This window comes from Lycorma delicatula, chromosome 1 (assembly GCF_047948215.1).
Source record: "Lycorma delicatula isolate Av1 chromosome 1, ASM4794821v1, whole genome shotgun sequence".
In the NCBI taxonomy this organism is placed as follows: domain Eukaryota; kingdom Metazoa; phylum Arthropoda; class Insecta; order Hemiptera; family Fulgoridae; genus Lycorma; species Lycorma delicatula.
In genome coordinates this window covers 29,499,410-29,518,354 of record NC_134455.1, presented here as the reverse complement: position 1 = coordinate 29,518,354, position 18,945 = coordinate 29,499,410, and the positions used below count along the sequence as shown (strand labels likewise).

At 30.9% G+C, this 18,945-nt stretch overlaps 1 protein-coding gene across 1 annotated transcript in view; it reads right to left on the bottom strand.

The window, feature by feature from the left end:
* Positions 1-18,945, bottom strand: part of qin (tudor domain-containing protein qin) — a 435,556-nt gene that overhangs the window by 78,922 nt on the left and 337,689 nt on the right. Inside the window, exons 18-21 of the mRNA XM_075382212.1 lie at positions 17,752-17,984; positions 12,687-12,762; positions 7,163-7,392; positions 4,498-4,651 (exon numbers count right to left, since the gene is read on the bottom strand). Of these exons, the coding sequence (XP_075238327.1) occupies positions 4,498-4,651; positions 7,163-7,392; positions 12,687-12,762; positions 17,752-17,984 (693 nt within the window). The remainder of the gene's footprint in view (positions 1-4,497; positions 4,652-7,162; positions 7,393-12,686; positions 12,763-17,751; positions 17,985-18,945) is intronic.

The window sequence follows — 18,945 nt, the reverse complement described above, 5'->3', positions numbered from 1 at the left end:
ATTCAAATCCATATAAAAGTAACTGCCTTTAGTAGGACTTGAACGCTGGAACTCTCAACTTCCAAATCAGCTGATTTGCAAAGATACGTTCACCACTAGACCAGCCAAGGTTGAATGATAGTAATTACACTAAATAAAATCTTCTGTTCTTGAATTATTTGTAAGTTTGGTTTTAATTACATAAATAGTGTCATTTACATTACACAGGAATGTATTTTGGTGACATAACTTCAAATTCATTCTCTATATTTTATTTTAAGTATAGATTTTAACATTTTATCAATAACTTTTGAAAAAAGTAAGAGTGTTTAATAAATCTATTAATGGATACACAGGACATTCAATAATTAATAAGACAAATTGATGAAGAGAAAAAATGGTTCATTCAATGACACCCACCAGGTTGGTCTAGTGGTGAACGCATCTTCCCAAATCAGCTGATTTGGAAATCAAGAGTTCCAGCATTCAAGTCCTAGTAAAGGCAGTTACTTTTATACGGATTTGAATACTAGATCATAGATACCAGTGTTCTTTGGTGGTTGGCTTTCAATTAACCCCACATCTCAGGAATGGTCAAACCGAGACTGTAAAGACTGCACTTCATTTACACTCATACATATCATCCTCATTCATCCTCTGAAGTAACACCTGAACATTAATTTCAATGTTCATTCAATGAAAATGAATCTTTTTGAGATCTAGTTGGCAACCTTCGAAACATATTTAATCACCTGTCTGATAATAATTAATCTTAACATAACCTATTTTGTTAATCTCAGAAGGTCAGGTATGCTTGAAACATGTATGCTGAAAGAGCAACATGCAGCGGATTTTTGCTATCAGAAGGTGTGAAACAGGTGGAAATTTACTCAAGAATGTTGGAACAGTATGGTGAAAAGTGTTTAAATCGCAGTAACATGTATTAGTGGGTGGAACAGTTTAATTCAGCAGAACAAGTGTGACTGATCTCCATCACTTTGAAATACCAGTTGAAGTTTTGACTACTGCGCTGCAAAATCGCATAAATGATCTTAATTGTGAAGACGGGCAAGTCAAAATTTCCAAAATTGCTACTTTGTGTTGGAACTGCGCATTCAATAATTAATGACATGTTGAATTATCGAAAAACGTGTTCAAGATTGGTTCCAAGACAGTTGACTCAAGCCCATAAAGACATCCAGATTCGCATTTGTTCTGAGCTCAAAGAACAGTTTGAAGCAATAAGTAATGGCTTTCTAGATTGTATAATAACATGTGATGAAATGTGGATACACCATTTCGAGCCCGAATCCAAACGGCAAAGTCTTGAGTGGAAACATCGGGATTTGCCCACCAAAAAAAAATTCAAAACTCATATGTCAACCAGTAAAGTGATATTGATGGTCTTCTGGGACTTGCAAGGATCAATTTTTAGTGAATATTTAGAACAATGTACTGTAAACAGCGAGTACTATTCTAACATGCTCCAACAGAAAGTGAGACCTGCAATAAGGCGATAACGTAAGAGTACTCTATCAAAAGGTGTGATTCTCTTGCATGAGATAAGATTTTTTATGCAACAAGAAGTTCGACAACAACAAAGCGGTACATGAATGGTTCAAATAACAAGGTAAAGACTTCTTCGTTGCAGGAATCAGAAAGCTCACAGAATGGTGGGACAAGTGTATAAATGTTGCTGAAGACTATGTTGAAAAGTAATGTAAGTTTCATTGTCATAGAATAAATCGTTTTTTCTCTACATCAATTTGTCTCTTTAAATACTGAACGTCCCTCTTATATTGAAATGTTGGAATATGAAATTAGGGATTTTTGGCTTTTAGTTTGGGATTGTTGGGGATTATCTGCCATCATGCCCAACATTTATAACAGGATTTTGAGTTCAAATTAGTTCATGGATTGTATATGCACAAAACACTGATGATATTCTTTTTATTAAAAAATCTATCTACAGGGTAAAAATTTTTAAGACTGAATTTTCTGAAATTTTCCCTTCTTTATTTATGTCTACTATATTTTTTTATTCCTGAATCCCCAATTTTAGAGGAAGACAGAAAAAATTAGAATATTCGTGTACTTTTGCCGGTTTATATAAAATCTGAATGACGTTATACCAAGTGTTTTTTACATTTACAAAGTTTTCACATTAATAATAACTCTTTTTAACAGAGCTTATTTTCAAGTTTGGGCCAATTTTAACATATTCTATCGTTATTTTAAGGATAGGCAGCGAAAGTGTAATGTATAAGTGTAAATTAAATTTTGATGTATGTAAGTTACTTTTCTTACGATAAATAATACAGTAATTAAATTCTAATGAGTATCTAATTAAATGTGAAAATATCTGTTACTGCTACAACGAGCGTTAAGGGCAACACAATAAATAAAGCTGATAAAACTTGCTTGAACAGGGAATGATTTTATGTAAAAACAATACTTAGAACTCGTGAAAGCTTGAATTAAAATTACGCAAGTAGAGCGATGCTCAGAAGTCAGTGTCGCCTGCACTTAGCTACTGCTACATCAACACAAAAACACACAGATGACGTTTTTAATAATATACAAACAAATACACAGTAGTAATTGGATTTTATTGCTACAGCACACACCGCACACTAATGAACAATCCGTAAGTATTTAACTATTTTATTAAATTTACATCTTTTGAAGAAGTATGTTTATAGCCATAAAAAGAAAGTGTTTTTAACAGATTTCAACAAAAAGACCCACATGCATACAAATAAATATGTTCTTTTTTAAATTTAAAATCAAGCATTAGCCTTTACTGTATGACTGTATTAGATAACTTTTTATGTTGTACAGTATGTTTCTGTGACAGTCCTGTTATTAGTTTTCTAAACAGTTTAAATGAAAAATTATTTCATGTTTTATATTTTAATTTTATTTATTTATTTAAATATAAACAATGAAAAAATATTGTAAACCTGATAAAAAAAATACTGTATAGATAAAATGAAAAATACTGCAAATACTCCTCCGCCTTCTAAGGAACGCTGAGTATGTACAGAGTGATTCAAAGAAACGGGAAATTTAGAAAGTTGGTTGGTAGCCGTGGGTGATTGGTACCACTTGATAAGTGGCGCTAGCCTCTCTAACCTAACCTGCCATTTAGTTGTCATGGATCCTTGGAGCGGTGCGCAACGTGCATTTGCTATCAAAGCGTTTTACAAAAACAATGACAGTGTGGAGGGCGCGCGTAGAGAATTTCACCGTCATTTTAATCTGGGATGCCACGACCGTGTTCCATCAGCACATGCAATTAAAACATGGATATCTAATTTTGAGGAAACTGGTTCGGCAATGAAAAAGAAACCTCCAGGCCGTGAGCGAACCGTCCGTACACCACAGAATGTTCAAGCTTTACAAGATGCTGTCACACGAAGTCCACATCGGTCAATCCATCGTCTCTCAGCATCATTACAATTGCATAGTTCAAGTGTTCGAAGAATGTTGGTGAAGGACTTGCAATTCCATCCATACAAGTTGCAGATCGTCCAGGAACTGAAACCGAACGATGCAGTTGTGCGAGCACAAGTCTGTAATGTAATGCTTCAGAAGATAAATGATAACGAACAGTTTGTTCACGAACTGTGGATGTCAGACGAGGCGCATTTCCACCTCAGTGGATTTGTTAACAAGCAAAATTTCAGATACTGGGCACAAGAAAATCCTACGCAGCTACACCAGCGTCCGTTGCACAGCCAGAAAGTGACCGTGTGGTGTGCTATGTCATCTTACGGTGTTATAGGCCCTTATTTTTTTGAGAATGACAGCGGTCTTGTGATTACAGTGACGTCGGCTCGTTACGTAGACATGCTTGAAACCTTTGTTGTGGAACAACAAAAGAGATTTCCACCAATTCTTAACACAGCCTGGTTTCAACAAGACGGAGCAATGTCACATACTGCACGAATATCGATGGCAGCTGTACGCCGATTGTTTGGACAACGTGTCATTTCACGAAATGGTGACATTAGATGGCCTTCCAGATCGCCTGATCTCTCAGCTTGCGGTTACTTTTTGTGTGGGTTACCTTAAAAGCAAAGTGTTCCACAGTAGACCTGCTACAAAGGAAGAACTGAAGGCAAAGATCCGAGAAGCAATTGCGGAAATTCCAGTGGAGATGTTACATCAAACCATGAAAAATTTAACGAAGAGACTTCGTGAGTGCTTACGTAGAAGAGGAGGTCACCTGCAAGATGTCATCTTTAAAAAATAAACTAAAATGTATGTATCCTAAAATGGCAACAATTGTACAATTACATGAAATAAAATTCATTTTCAAAAAAAAACTTTTCATTAACGTTATTTAATTTTTTAAATTTCCCATTTCTTTGAATCACCCTGTATAAATGACAAACACTAATACAAATTAAATTACTGGATACTAAGCAAATATGATGCTGTTTTCTTTAAAACATTATTTAAATACTAAGATTTACTACATTTAATTTTAATATATCCTTTATAACAGTATACTTGAAATTTGTCTTCAGGAAGATTTTCTTCAATAATTCCTCTAAACCACTGATCTTCATCTTCTTTAAATACAGCACAAATCATACCCTTTTCCCAGATATCACTCCGGGTAGGTGTTGATAATTTATAGTAAATGTTCATATCTTCAAACAATCTAAAAATAAAAAAAATAAAATCACGACTACAAAAAAAAATCTTAAAAATAATATACTAGAATTTACTATACTATGAATATTTTAAATGAAAAAGACACAAGTGGCTAAAGTTTATACAACATTTATGTTTTTTTTATGAGATATTCAAAAAACATTTTATGTTCTACTTGTATTAGAATTTAAAATACATCTTAGGTATAAAGATAATACATTCACTAGCTAACTGAATAATTAATAAATTAAGATAATGATAATTTAACAAATATATTGAATGTATAGTTAAAACATTTTCTGTTGTTTAATTTACTCATTTACTTAATATTATTGATTTTACTCAATCAATGTGCTACACATACACAGTAGAGAATAGAATACATACTGATAAATAACAGAATTAATTTTCAAAAACTTGTTTTAAAAAAATCTGCTTAATAAAAAACTACCTAATATACCTAGCTAATAACTAGATAATAGTAACATGAATTGGTATAATTTTGGATACATTTTCTTATATAGCGCTTATGAGACTATTATTAATAATAAAATAACAAAAAAAAAACAGTAATACAAAATAAAAATAAATTACTCAACTATTTTTTACTAATTTACCAATAATACTGCCATTTAGGGACAAATTCAATCCATTATTTAATCAAATTAATACATTTACCAGACATATCTAGAGAACAGGTTATTCAATCATTACATCTGAAGTAATTCAATTTCTTAATTTCTGGAAGAAAAATGTGACCATGCAATATTCTATGTCAAACCAAGGAAGTTTATGAAGATGTGATGGATGAATCTTCAGTACGGTGATGGTGATGGTGAAATTTTAATGCATGGGAAGAGAGAGAGAGAACATATGCAATGAGGAACAAACTAGTCACCCATCGATTGTTACAGATGATCTGCTACATTGCGTTGATATGATACATTGTGTTTAAACAGGAGAAGCATGTAACATGATAAAATAATTGAAAATTTTTCATTTGTTTCTTGCACAATTATCTATAAAATTGCCACTGTTCATTTCAAGTGCAAAAAATCTGTATGAGGTGGGAGCCTCATAGGCTTAGTAATGAACAGAAAAAGTGTTCAAATCATTGTTATTTTTGAATCATTACATAAAGAATGGAGATAAATTCCTTACCATATTCTGACGAGGAATGAAATCAGGGTTTTATATGCTATGATACTAAGTCAGAGAGTAAACACAGTTTATGGAATGACATAACTCTCTTTCATCATTCAAATCAAAAAGATAAGCAGACAGTTTCTACTCAAAACGTTATGGCTACTGTCTTCTGGGACCAAAAAGGTCCTTGTATCAAGCAATTCAAAATCATAAGGGCCAATTGTGTACTGGGCAGTTAGATCCTACTTGACAATGCATGGTGAGAAAACAAACAAATTGCTCGAAAATTTAAGTGAGAAATTTTTTATCAGCCTACAGTCCTGACTTGGCCACTAGTGACTATAATCCATTCACCAAACTTGGAGGCAAGTGTTTTGAGAGTGATGAAGACCTGTAAAAAAGAGTGCCTACTTATCTATATAAACTGGTAGTGGAGCAATGTGACATGGGGAAAAGTATTGGGCAGTATGATTAGTGCTTAAATGTACATAGTGACTATTAAAGAGTAACTTAAGGTTGGTTTATGTAAATACAAGTAAAAGGTTTTGTTAAAAAATGTTTGTAATTATCTCAGTCCTTATAAATCAAATGATAACAGAGAACCAGTTGATACAGATAATCAAATCACACATAAACTTGATCTCGACACCAAATGCAGATGCTGCACATCTGAAAATTGTACAGTGTTTTAGCAATGATTTTATTCAGAATTGGAAGTGGCATAGCACTGTTAGATTTATGGGTCTTACTGTAAAATAGGGATTTGAATTGCTGTTTGGACTAGTTTATCTGAATATAATAAGCGATAACATAGAAAGGGCAATGGATTCAACACCTCCTGCATAATAAGCAAATAAATATGAAGAATAATAATAAGCCTACCTAGGAAATTCTGCAAAGGGACGACAGCTGTTCTTCATATACCCATCAATAATTTTATAAACGGCAAGTTAATATTTTTACTTATCACTGAATGATGTGTAGTTGTGATTATCAATTTGTGCATTTAGAAACTACTACACAAAAGCCAATAACGTAAAATTATACGTTGTAAAAAACCACTTGCTCAGGTTCTTGTTACTATAACAAGATATTTACTTAAAGCCAAACTTAAAACCTTCCAATTACAATTAATTGTAACTCAAGATGCTAACTATTATGTACAATTATTGGTCTTTGTCTATAATTTATAGCTAATTCTACACAAGTTCAGGCCACTAATAATAAACACACTAACCATCAATTAAAATAATTTCATAATTTCCTAACTCTGTTGTTTCTGTGTTTTCATCACATAATTTGACACGATCAACATACATTTACAATAATCTTAAAAAATATTTTATTTAATTTTAAGAAAATTTTTACTTACTTTTTCATATCATCAATTTGTATATTAAAAGAGACATAAAAGCTGCCAGGATTAATAACTTTTCTCACAGTAACAGGAAGTCTTGTACTAATCATTCCATCATCACTAGTAGATGACTTCACTTCAAGACTACTAACTGTACTTATAGACTGAAGGCTTCGACTTAAACTCTTGCTATATTTCTTTCTTGAATGAATACTAACAGTTTCAAATAAATGTTCTGCTTGCATCTGGAATTACCATATGAACTAGTAATAAAATATTGAAAAAATTAACATAATATTTAAGTAATAAGTTTTCTTTTTATATTTGTCATAAACAAATAATAAGCTTACGTACCCAGTACATATATCAGTTATTTGGAAAGATATTAGATCAAACCAGATTAAGTATTTCTTCACTTTACATTAATTAGCTAATTAGTAATTTGACAACCAGCACCACCACCGCTGCCACCACAATCACCACCACTACCATCATCATTATTATTATTATTATTATGAATTAATCAGGTAATAAATTATACAATCCTACACATTATTCTTTTTCTTGGATTTAACATTTTGGAATTTAGTGCTTTTCTTCTTCTAATATGTTATAGGTTAGTTTCAAAGTTATTTTCTATTGAAATATCAAATATCCAACAATAAAATCACAACATTATTGAAAAATATTTAAAAGGCAAACATTAAATTTAAATTGTTTACATTAAGATTCAGTAATACACTGAAGTACTTATGAATGCTACTATCTTGCCTTTTACATATTCATAAGTGTTTTTTTTTTGTAAACTGCTTAAGAATTGTGCAGTTAATTTGTAAGTCCTGCTTATTTAAGTGGTAAAGAGGAAATTTAAAAATATTATTTGTTTTTTTAAATATTGACAGAAACTTTAGAAAAAAATTGTTGTATTAAAACTGTCTGGCTTCAAATATCGACAGATAGGTTGTTTTTTTTTTGTCATGAATATGAGAGATGAAAGCATCTCAATTAATTATGGGGGGAGGGGTAATTCTGTTATAAAATTAATTGTAATTTAAATGATATTCAGACCATGTGTGATTTTTACACAGCGTTTGATTCGATGGAGAGAAATCTCTTGTATTATAAGTTAATATTAGTGTTTTGACAAAATTTATAGACATTTTGAAAAGTTCATATAATGACAGTCAATCGTCACTTTTAACTGGTATGAATTAATGTGTAGTCTTGAAACAAAAACTTGTTTAAAGTAAGGATGTGTTCTGACATGCTTTTATATATGTTTATTAATGATTCTCTGATTTTTTGGATGGTGTGGGTTTGGATAGATAATATGAATATCTTTGTTACATGCAGATGTCGTCTGTATTACTACATCAGACCTGAAAACACTTCAGAATACAATTAAAATTATGGAGGAGTACTGTGAAATTTAGAATTTAACTCTCAACTTAGATAAGTAAAAAGTTAAGTTTTTAGGAAGGATAGGAAATTTTCAACAAATTAACAACAGCATTATAAGGAGAAATTAAATGAGGTTGTTAACTACCTTAAATATCTGGACAATGGACTCACTCCTCAGCAGAGTTTTAAGAAACATTTAAGGGAAAAGCTGTGGGAAGTGAGTTTTTGTTGGACAGGTATTTTTTTTTTTTTAACTAAAATGGGACACCATCACCAGCTAAATATCAAGTTTTTACAAATGCATTGTTGCCATGTAGGAATTTTGCTGCAGAGATTTGGGGTATAAAGTGATGTGACAGAAGTTGAGCAACTTTAAATGGGTTTTATAAAGAGATTGTTTGCTCTCCCTGCGTCCATCCAAAAATTATGTAACCTTATTGCGATTAATAAAAAATTAAAGTTTTTTTAGAGAGTTTATTTTGTAAGATAAGATTATTTTATTTTGTAAGATAAGATTATTTTATTTTGTATCTAAGTAATATATCTTTTATTAACATCTCTATTATGATTATATAATAATTTACAGCATAACTGGACTTTTTTTTTGTAATTTACTAGGGAAAAATTAGGAATATTTGTATTCTAGAGAGAATGATAAAAAATCTGTTAAATGCATACGGAGATTCTTTGTAATGATGAAGAAAGTTATAAATGTGTAAGATAATGAAGAAGCAGAACATAATAATTTTATAATTATAAAATAAAAACAAATCACTTTCCATTTTCTGTTATGTAACTCCATGACTAAAGGAAAAATATAATTAATTCAAATCAAAGAAAATGCTCTGGAAAATCGTTAACATCAAGAAGTGATGACAATGTTGAGTGAATCAGAAACTTGATACGGAATGATCGGCAATTAACTGACAGAATGATTGCAGAACAATTAAATTTGAACCGTACCACAGTCCATCAGAATTTAGCAAACGAATTGGACATGAAAAAAGTTTGTGCAAAATTAGTCCCAAAAAACCTTACTATTGAACAGAAAAACAACAGGGTGGAAGTGTGCTACGATCTTCTAGGGCAAATTGAAACTGATCCTGATTTTTTAAAAAAATGTTATAACTGGTGACGAATCTTGGATATTTGAGTAAACTCAGAAACAAAATGCCAGAGCATGGAGTGGCACACTTCAAACTCACCACGTCCCAAAAATGAGTAAATCAAAAATCAAAACCATGCTAATTTGTTTCTTCGATAGCAATGCCATTGTCCATAAGGAGTTTTTGCCTACAGGACAAACTGTAAATCAATATGTTTACCGAGAAATTCTTGAAAGACTGCGGAAAAAAGTTACCCACATGAGACCAGCCATCAAAGACAACTGGATGCTGTATCATGACAATGCACCTTGACATACTCACTGAGTTTTGGCAAAGAAAAACATTCGTGTAGTTCCTCAACTACCTTATTCACCTGACTTGAGTCCGAGTGACTTTTTCCTGTTACCGACTTTAAAAAAACACCTCAAAGGAATTTTGGAATAGTAGAAAACATTAAAAAAATGTAACTGACCATCTGAACGATACTCTGGTTTCTGAGTTCTGACAGTGCAATGAAGAGTGGGATAACCGTTTGAAGTGTTGTGTGGCTTCCAAAGGGAACTATTTCGAAGGTGATAGAGTCTATATATAATTGGATTGTAAATAAAAAGTTTTTCTGAGCTAATCTCATTATTTTATTTGCAGTCCTCCTATATCTAACAAAATAAAAGAAATAATATAGGGTAAATGAAAGAATATAAGGCCTAACAGAATTTCTATTAAAATTGGGAATGTTATACAACGAGAGAGATGTACTTAAAAGTGAAAGGAATATATGGTGGAACTACATTTATCTACAACAAATCACAAGATCTTCCCATAGAAGTTCAGGTTAAAATGGAAGAGGATGAAGTAGGAGCAGTAATGACAAAGTCTGGGGTTGTGCAAACAATAAAAGGTATGAAGAATGGAAAATAAGTAGGAACAGATGAGCGGCCAAATGAATAAGGATTATGAAAAATGGTGACTGTGTAATACAATTTACAATAGTGGGATGTGGCCAGAAGACTTTCTTAAAATAACCAAGATTTAAACCTCTAAAAAGCATGGTGCAGTTAACTTTTAAGATTATGGGGCAAATAGACTAATTTTCCATTCAAAAAAATATTCATCTGTGAATTCTGACTATAATTTTGAATAAAAATGGCTACAAAAGAGCAATTTGGATTCAGGATCACGAGGAGAATAAGGGTTGCTATCAGAGTAATATCAACTATCACAGAAAGAAGTAAAGGAATAAATGCAAATTTCATGAATATGGAAAAAGCATTCAATTGTGTAAAATGAGGTAGAATAATGGAAATATTAAGAAACCAAAGAGCAGATTGGAAAAATAGAAGATTAATATTAAATAATTGGACCTTAATCAGAAAATGACTATGCAAATAACGGATGCTTCAACTGAGTGGTTTGATGTAAAAAGGAGAGTAGTTGCTGTCTATCACCAACCTTGTTTAATATATATGTTTAAGATAGGAACGAAAATATACTAGAAGAAGGAAGTAGAATAAATTGTGTAAGGTTTGCAGATGACATGGTTTATCTTATAAACAAAAGCACAAGACACTCAACAGATGATTTCAAACTTAAATGAGAACAGGACAGAATAAAGAATGAAAATGAATGCTATAAAAACTAAAATAATCAGGATAGAGTAGATAATAAATCATTGAATGTCTGCAAAAAAGAAGGAAGAATTGAATAAGTGAAATAGTATAGATTCTTACGCACCACAATTACATAAGACTGTAAAAGTGAAAATGAAATATAAACAAAAATAGCAGCATTTTGATCATTTTTATTTTTGATAAACAAAACTATTTAAAAGAATGTGTCCAACCATAAAATATACATTTTTTAATATCAGGTCTAACATTATTTTTATGCTGTTAAAATTTTTTTAGATATAAAAATAACATTACAACAAAAGTTTACATTTTTTAGCAAATATTAAACAAAAAAAAAATTTCTCATAAACTATTTAAAGATACATTATAGTGCTAGCAATTATACACTAGATATGTTATTACTGTAAAAGATTTGGCTCTTGTTCATTTTTTCAGAAAAGCCACTAATCAGCTATGTGATAAGAGTCTGTAACTTAGAAACAATCTGAAACTCTGAAATACTCTAACATCTCAATAAAAACCTTAAAATTTTACATAATACTAAAGAAAACTATAATATATTTTGAACGTAGGCTGTGGGGATGGATAAATACAGATGGTGCAGAAATATCATGCAAGGTAATGTAGATGGTGAACTACTTCACCAGGATGAGAAAACTTCTGGCTGGACAACATGTATAACCTATATTGTTATTACTTGCTTTACTTCAACTCACAATGTTTTTTCAATTTTCAATTTCTTTCATTTTGTCCTCAAATCTTGCATCCTTAACAAACTTCCTGACATTGCCGATTGATGAAATTTTGCAGTTACTAAGGTTGGATGACAATACAATATTCCACCATTACTTTTGCAAACATCCCTTCTCATATGGGAGTGAATTAAGGGTGAAGGTGTAAAAAATTGCAAAATCTGCAATATGGGTTTTTAAATCCCATGGGTTTTTTATCTGCAGGGTTTTAAATCCAAATTAACCTACTAATTAAACTCATGCAATGTATAATAATCATTTGATTAATGTATGATTTAAAAGTATAAAGCAAGTTTTAAAAAATTTTTGTAATATTATCAGTAGCAGACAACAATTGCTGCCACAAAAATTCAATTAGGCAAGATCGTTAACTGATATTTTGAAAGGGCAAAGCGTGTAAAAAAAGATAGGGTAATAAATTGGGAAATAGAATCGCATAATGATGCAATGAGGATAGTTCTGGTAAAATTAGGATTAGAATGTGATGTTAAGTAGATATCTACTTAACATCACATTAAAATATCCTGCTTGGTCTGCTTAGAAATTCAAATATTAACAATAATAATAAAAGAAATTTTAAAAACTAGTAATTTAAAAAATAAAATAAAGCTATAAATACAAACAGAACAGAAGTTAAATGAAAAGAACTTACATCATTTCTTCCTGAAGATCTATTTAATGAACTGTCTTTTTTAAAACCATATTTTGGGAATTCAGCTAGTGTAGATCTAAAAAAAAATCATAAATATAAATTACAAAATTGTTAGCTTATAATATAATACTTTACTTTATGTAATTAAGACTGGATCACCATTCCTCTACTAAAAAAAAGGTTCTCCCTTTTAAATTTTTTTCATCTCTTCATTTAACCACAGATTGATTAACTTATGAATTGCTACCAAATAAAAGTTTTAACTTTTTGAATAGAAGGAGATTAATTAGAGCTGAATCTGTAGCTGCTTAAAAATACACCTCATAACTGTAAAAGATAGACATATACTACTATTAAACAACACACCATGTTTTGTCAACCAGTACAATTTTTCTTAGAGCTGTTCTAGAAACATCTGGGAAAATAAATTAAAAACCTGAGACTGACACAACCATTTTCACTTCAATTTTTTTAGTTCATTATCAACATCTTTCTTTAACGACACCCTGAATACGTTTTTCAAACATCTTTGTTTTACAACTTAGAAGCACCTCGCTCCACTTTCATTCACCATACTAACACTTTACACACCAACCAACTACTGCCTGTGAATATCTTTATGATCACAAGGCGATAAAGAAACCTAGGCATTGTAAACTGCAGCAAACAATGTCAACAGAAATGTTAATGTTGAGCGGGGAGATGTGGTAATCTCAACAAGAAAAGTTACCGAATGATCATTACTTTCAAAACAGCTCTTATACAAATTTTCATTAAAAAGTACCGAGCATTATTTGGTAGCTTTTTAATTTTTTTGGTTTACAGCATTGATTCTCAAACTCTTTCGCCCGCATTGAGAATCAAAAATTTTCTACCACCCCCCAAAATTTTTAAACTCTTAAAAATTTAGACACACTCTTAAAAACAGCAATTGCAATTGTCTCTAAGCATGGGATATCCTATTTATGAGTTGAGACTTACATTTTAAATGAGAGCAATTAAAATGCATATTTAGTCATATTTGAAAATATTTTTATTAAAATTGCTTTCAAAAAAATTACAATTGTATCTATATAGTTATCCAGCAACATCAGTGATAGCATATTCAATATAACAATAATTAAAATAAAGCTTTCAATTGAAAAATTACACTTACATTAATGTGAAGGATGAATATGATGTGCTTTAATGAGTTTGTTATTATCAGGCTTGAATTTACTTAAAATCAGCCCTAAATTGACACATTTGGTAAAATGCAGCCTATTTCTCTTTTTGGGTTAGCAATGTTGCTACAGCACTAAATCCATGTTCAGACAAATACAATGATGGGAATGCTATCAGAAATCATTGAACAATTGACCATAATCCAGTGTACAGTTCTGAGACTGGCTTTTGTAGCCAAAATTCTTGGTACCCATTCTTGAATTTTATTTCTTGGTTGTTGTCAGTTCTATAAGTTGTTCTTCTAACTGGGATGATCCTGTTGTAATGACATTTGAAAAAGGATCCAACACACAGTCTGGTACGTCCATATTTAAAATGCCCTGGAATTGTTCTTTGAAATCACTGTGGAGGTTCTCAAGTATTGGCAGTAAATAAGCAAGTCGTCATTGTTGAAGGATACTGCTGATAAATTAGGGAAGTTACTAAATTCATGTCTGTCAATATTTCTCTTGTGTAATAGCAGTTTGGCTACCAAAGCAGCGACAACATTTTTTGTTTTAATCAACTTCAAGTTGTTGCATTGAAACTGGAGATTAACATTAATAAACAATTTATGTAGGTCTGTCAAATACACAATATCATTCTTTGATGTAATGAGGTTGTCACCCAACTTTGTGTCTGTTTTCCAGGAACTCTATCACAGAGTCAAACAGATTGTAAAATCGAGTCAGACAAGTACCTTTTGATAATCAGTGCACTTCTGTGTGAAGCAGCAAGCGGTTGAAATCTTCATCATTGGCAATGCAAAGCTGACTAATCTGTCATTTAGTGAGTTGCTTCTGATAACATATTGCAGTGATATATGCAGATGGTCACTCTGGTTTCTTGCAACTAAATATTGGCAATGAGTGATGAAATGTCTGTCATCGTCTTGCTTGGAAGCCACTGAGAAAAGTTTCGATATAGTTGGCTGAGCTACGTACTTCTTTTCCGGGTCTTGAAAATAGGCCACATCTTTGTCTTTCTTATCTGAGTGCATCTTATTAAAATGATAAGTCTGGAAGGTGGAATGAATTATTAAATTAATCATACTGTAAAGTGGGTAAATATGGTTTTAGGTAGTGGGTACATATGGTTTTAGGTAAAGAATGGTAATAGAATGGATACGGTTTTAGAATGGTATAGAGTTAGGCGCATGGGGACTTTGATCTTTCGTGGGTAGGCAGTTAGTTGTCTGATGTTTTCTAAGAAGGCAAATCTTGACTAGGGCAGAATCTACTGATGTGAATGTCTTTTGAGGCATCTGCATCGGTAGCATTTCATTGAGACCAATTGATGACTGTGAAATGTGATCAGTTAGAGGGCAAGAAGATGTCCTCCGATTAAGCCACTAATAGCTAGAAACGGAGGGGGTAGTATGGCAACCAGACATGTCACAAGGCAGCTGTTCTTCTCCCTCGAAGGGGGAATTGAGATGTAGCCTAGAAGGCTCCATTGCTTCATTTGAAAAATTTTATGACAAATAAAACACATGGGCAATGATGAATTTGTGGGATTTTTTATAAATTCGTATTTAATATATTCCACACTGTACTGCTGTTTCTTTTTTTTTTTGCTTCGGACATGGTTCTGACTTTAGAATTATGTCAGTAAAACTTTAAAAAACTTATATACTTATATGTCAGTAAAACAGTAAACTTTAAAAAACCTGCTACAGATTGCACAGGAAAATGCTAATAAAAAGAAACAATTACTGCCTTTAAGTAGGTTTGAAATGCAACATGCACCGACAGGATAAACATGCAATTACTCTTGCATGTGCATGCAATTGCCGCACGTGACAGAATTCATAATGAGCAAATTAGGACAAGCATCGATAATCCTTTCAATTCATGCAGGATTGGACAAATGCGTTAACTGATACAGACCTAAAGTCATATAAAAACTGACTTAAGCATTGATGACTTAATCATTTTAATACATGTTTGAGAAATGCTACACGATTCATAAACTACATAAACTTAATATGAAAATTAAAGGGTTTTGATCTAGCTTTAATGACAAATTCTGAGGTCTTTAATGTAGCGTTGCAGTTTTTGGATTTTGTTCATTTTGTGCTGAGATACTGAAATCTTTAATGATTAAGACTGTAACATGATCTTGGGTTAAGCTGAGAGCAGGTGATATATGTTGCAGTCTCAATCTTTAAATATTTCAATACCTTGGCACAAAATGAAGAAAAGCCAAAAACTGCAATGCTACAATAAAGACCTCACAATTTGTCATTAAAGTTAGATCAAATCCCTTTAATTTCCATATTTATTTGTATCAATACATTGCTTAGATCAGGAGATATGCAGAACTAAAGATAAAAGTGGCCTTTTCTCTTTAAAGTGGAATATTTTGATCCAGAAAAATCATAGATATACAAAAAAAGAAATTAAAGCTGAAGTCTTAAGCTTTAAATGATTTTAATGCAGTTTACTGAAAAAACTTTGTTTCCCCCATATGCTTGATTAAACACAAAGAAAAACTTTAACATTTTTAAAACTTTTTTGTCACTGACTTTTTTTTTAATTTGATGATTTTTGAAATCTGAAGTATACTGTCAAAAAGTAGAGTATTCAAGCTTTAATTTTCTTTTTTATTCATTTCACTAAGCCTCTTGGTTGCAATATTAAAGTAGTTTGAATATAATCATTTTTTATCATAAAATATAGGTGTCCCTTTAATTTTTTTGTATTAGTGTAGTAGGTATTTAATTTTGGTTTGAAATATCAGAAAAAGGAAATTTTGACTTTTTTTTAATCAACCATTGCCTTCCTAGACTGCTTGAACACCCCCAATTTTCAGAGGGCCTTCTACCAGCCCCCCCTGAAGGCCTCCAGCACCAAGTACGCATTATTGCCCATTTTGAGAACGAATGCTTTATAGGATGTGAAGCATAGAGACTCGAAGGACTGATTTTTCATTCCTGTCACAGAAGTAAGCATACTTCTCATAACCAGCACTGAACATTTCCTTATGGCTTCTAATCTCCAAATATTGCTAAAAGTTTTAAAAACATAAACAAATCAGTTTCCAAATTATGAGGAACCCAACAGGCAGACATTTTTAAACTACTTGTCAAAATAGTAATAAAAACCAAATTCTTCAGTAATCTCTAGGACAGTGATTCTCTGGTCTGCAAAAATCATGTTATCAATTCTATTCTGATTTCCTTTACAAACTGCTAACAAATGTCTTCAACACTATTTTGTGTCTAAAATTGGCAACAGCTCTTTTCACATTAATCTCAAAAACTGTAAACAAACACATTTCTTCGCTTTTTTCAAGCGCCAGCAAAAAACATCATTCTTTGGTTAATAACTCAACTATTGCTCTTTGTTTCTGCTTCATATTTATTATTTACAATGCAAGCTGCTGTCATACAAGTCATAAAAATGATTGTTACAACTCGTTTTTTCAGTATCTTCCTTCAATCCTCTTAAAGTAAGAGTACAAATAATACACTGTATGATTTTAGAAAAGATTGAAAACAAAACCCTTTATGATCTGATCATTTTATACCCTGAACTCACTTGGGAACAAAATCCCGAGAAAAAACGTTGTCAAATAAAAATACAAAATACCATCTGTCAAAAGATTTAATATACCAAATAACTTAATAATGCTCAATGCATTTAGATTAGGATGGGTAACACTCTAATTGTACTTTTATTTTAAATATCAAATGCTTATGTTAATGTCTTAACAGGTGTTATTTCTAAAAAGGTTCTCCGTAAGAAATGTGACTGATAAATAAAAAAAAAAAAATCATTAAACTTTACAATTAGTAATCATTATATCAACAGACTTTAAAAGTGGTTTTTCATAAAAAAAAAAAAAAACAACTACTTACGTTATTCCAACACTTTCAGCTTGGCCACATTTTACAAATAAGGCATTAATGCACCTATCATAAAATTCATCAGATTCATATAAGGCAACTTTTAAATGTGCTGGAGTAACAGCTACCACAGAGGCTTTCAACTTCTTTTCAGATACAAGCTCTAAAAATGTTTTGATAGCACAGTCTGGCCAAAATTTGCCTTTTTTAGAAGGAATGACATCACTTAATGCACATCTTACAGCCTGGAAAAAACTTAAATTAGTTTAATATTATGCTAAAAAAAAAAAATAAATCTACTTAACACAAAAATATTTTCTGTTTAAATCGACAATGTTGAAAAAATGGCTCTATATCTTCTAATGCACCAATCCTTATAATACCATTATAGCATTTTCTAATCCTATACAATATATATATATTTAAATTCTATTAAATAAACTACCTAGTGCAGAATATTGAGGTAAGATGTATCATCCCTAAAAATTTTTAAATCAAAAAAATAAAATTGTTAACTTAAATACAACAAAAAATAAACTAAAAATTTATCAAGATTCAAAATTAACTAAAAGTATCATCATTATTATAAGAAATATGTATTTGTTATTTTGAATAATAACAAATACTATATACAAAAACCTTACCTATGCGATTTCAACTATCAGCAATTATGTCAGAAATATATTTACAGAATTTTGAGAGTAAATTAATACATGGTATAACTCATACATACAGTTGTAATATCGACACAGCATGGCGATGATATTCTCATTATACATAACCCAATAATAGATGTTACAATGAACATCTAACACCTTTAAATGAATTAAATTCTTATAATGGAAATTTAAAATTCAATTTGAAATAGATACTAAAAGAATATTAAATTATTTAGATGTCAATATCAAAATAAACAACCAAATTGAAGCACTGCTATATAGAAAACATACAATAATAAAACAACATAATAATAATAATATAACATAAAAATAATAATATAACATAAAACATATAATAATAACATAAACATATAATAATACATACAACATATAATAATATAACATATAATAATATAAACATATAATAAATATAAACATATAATAATATAACAACTCATAAAAAATCAAATCACCCTTGGTCTCAAAAAATTAACACTTAGGCAAATGTGATTAATAGAACAGTAAAATAAATACATAATAACAAAGA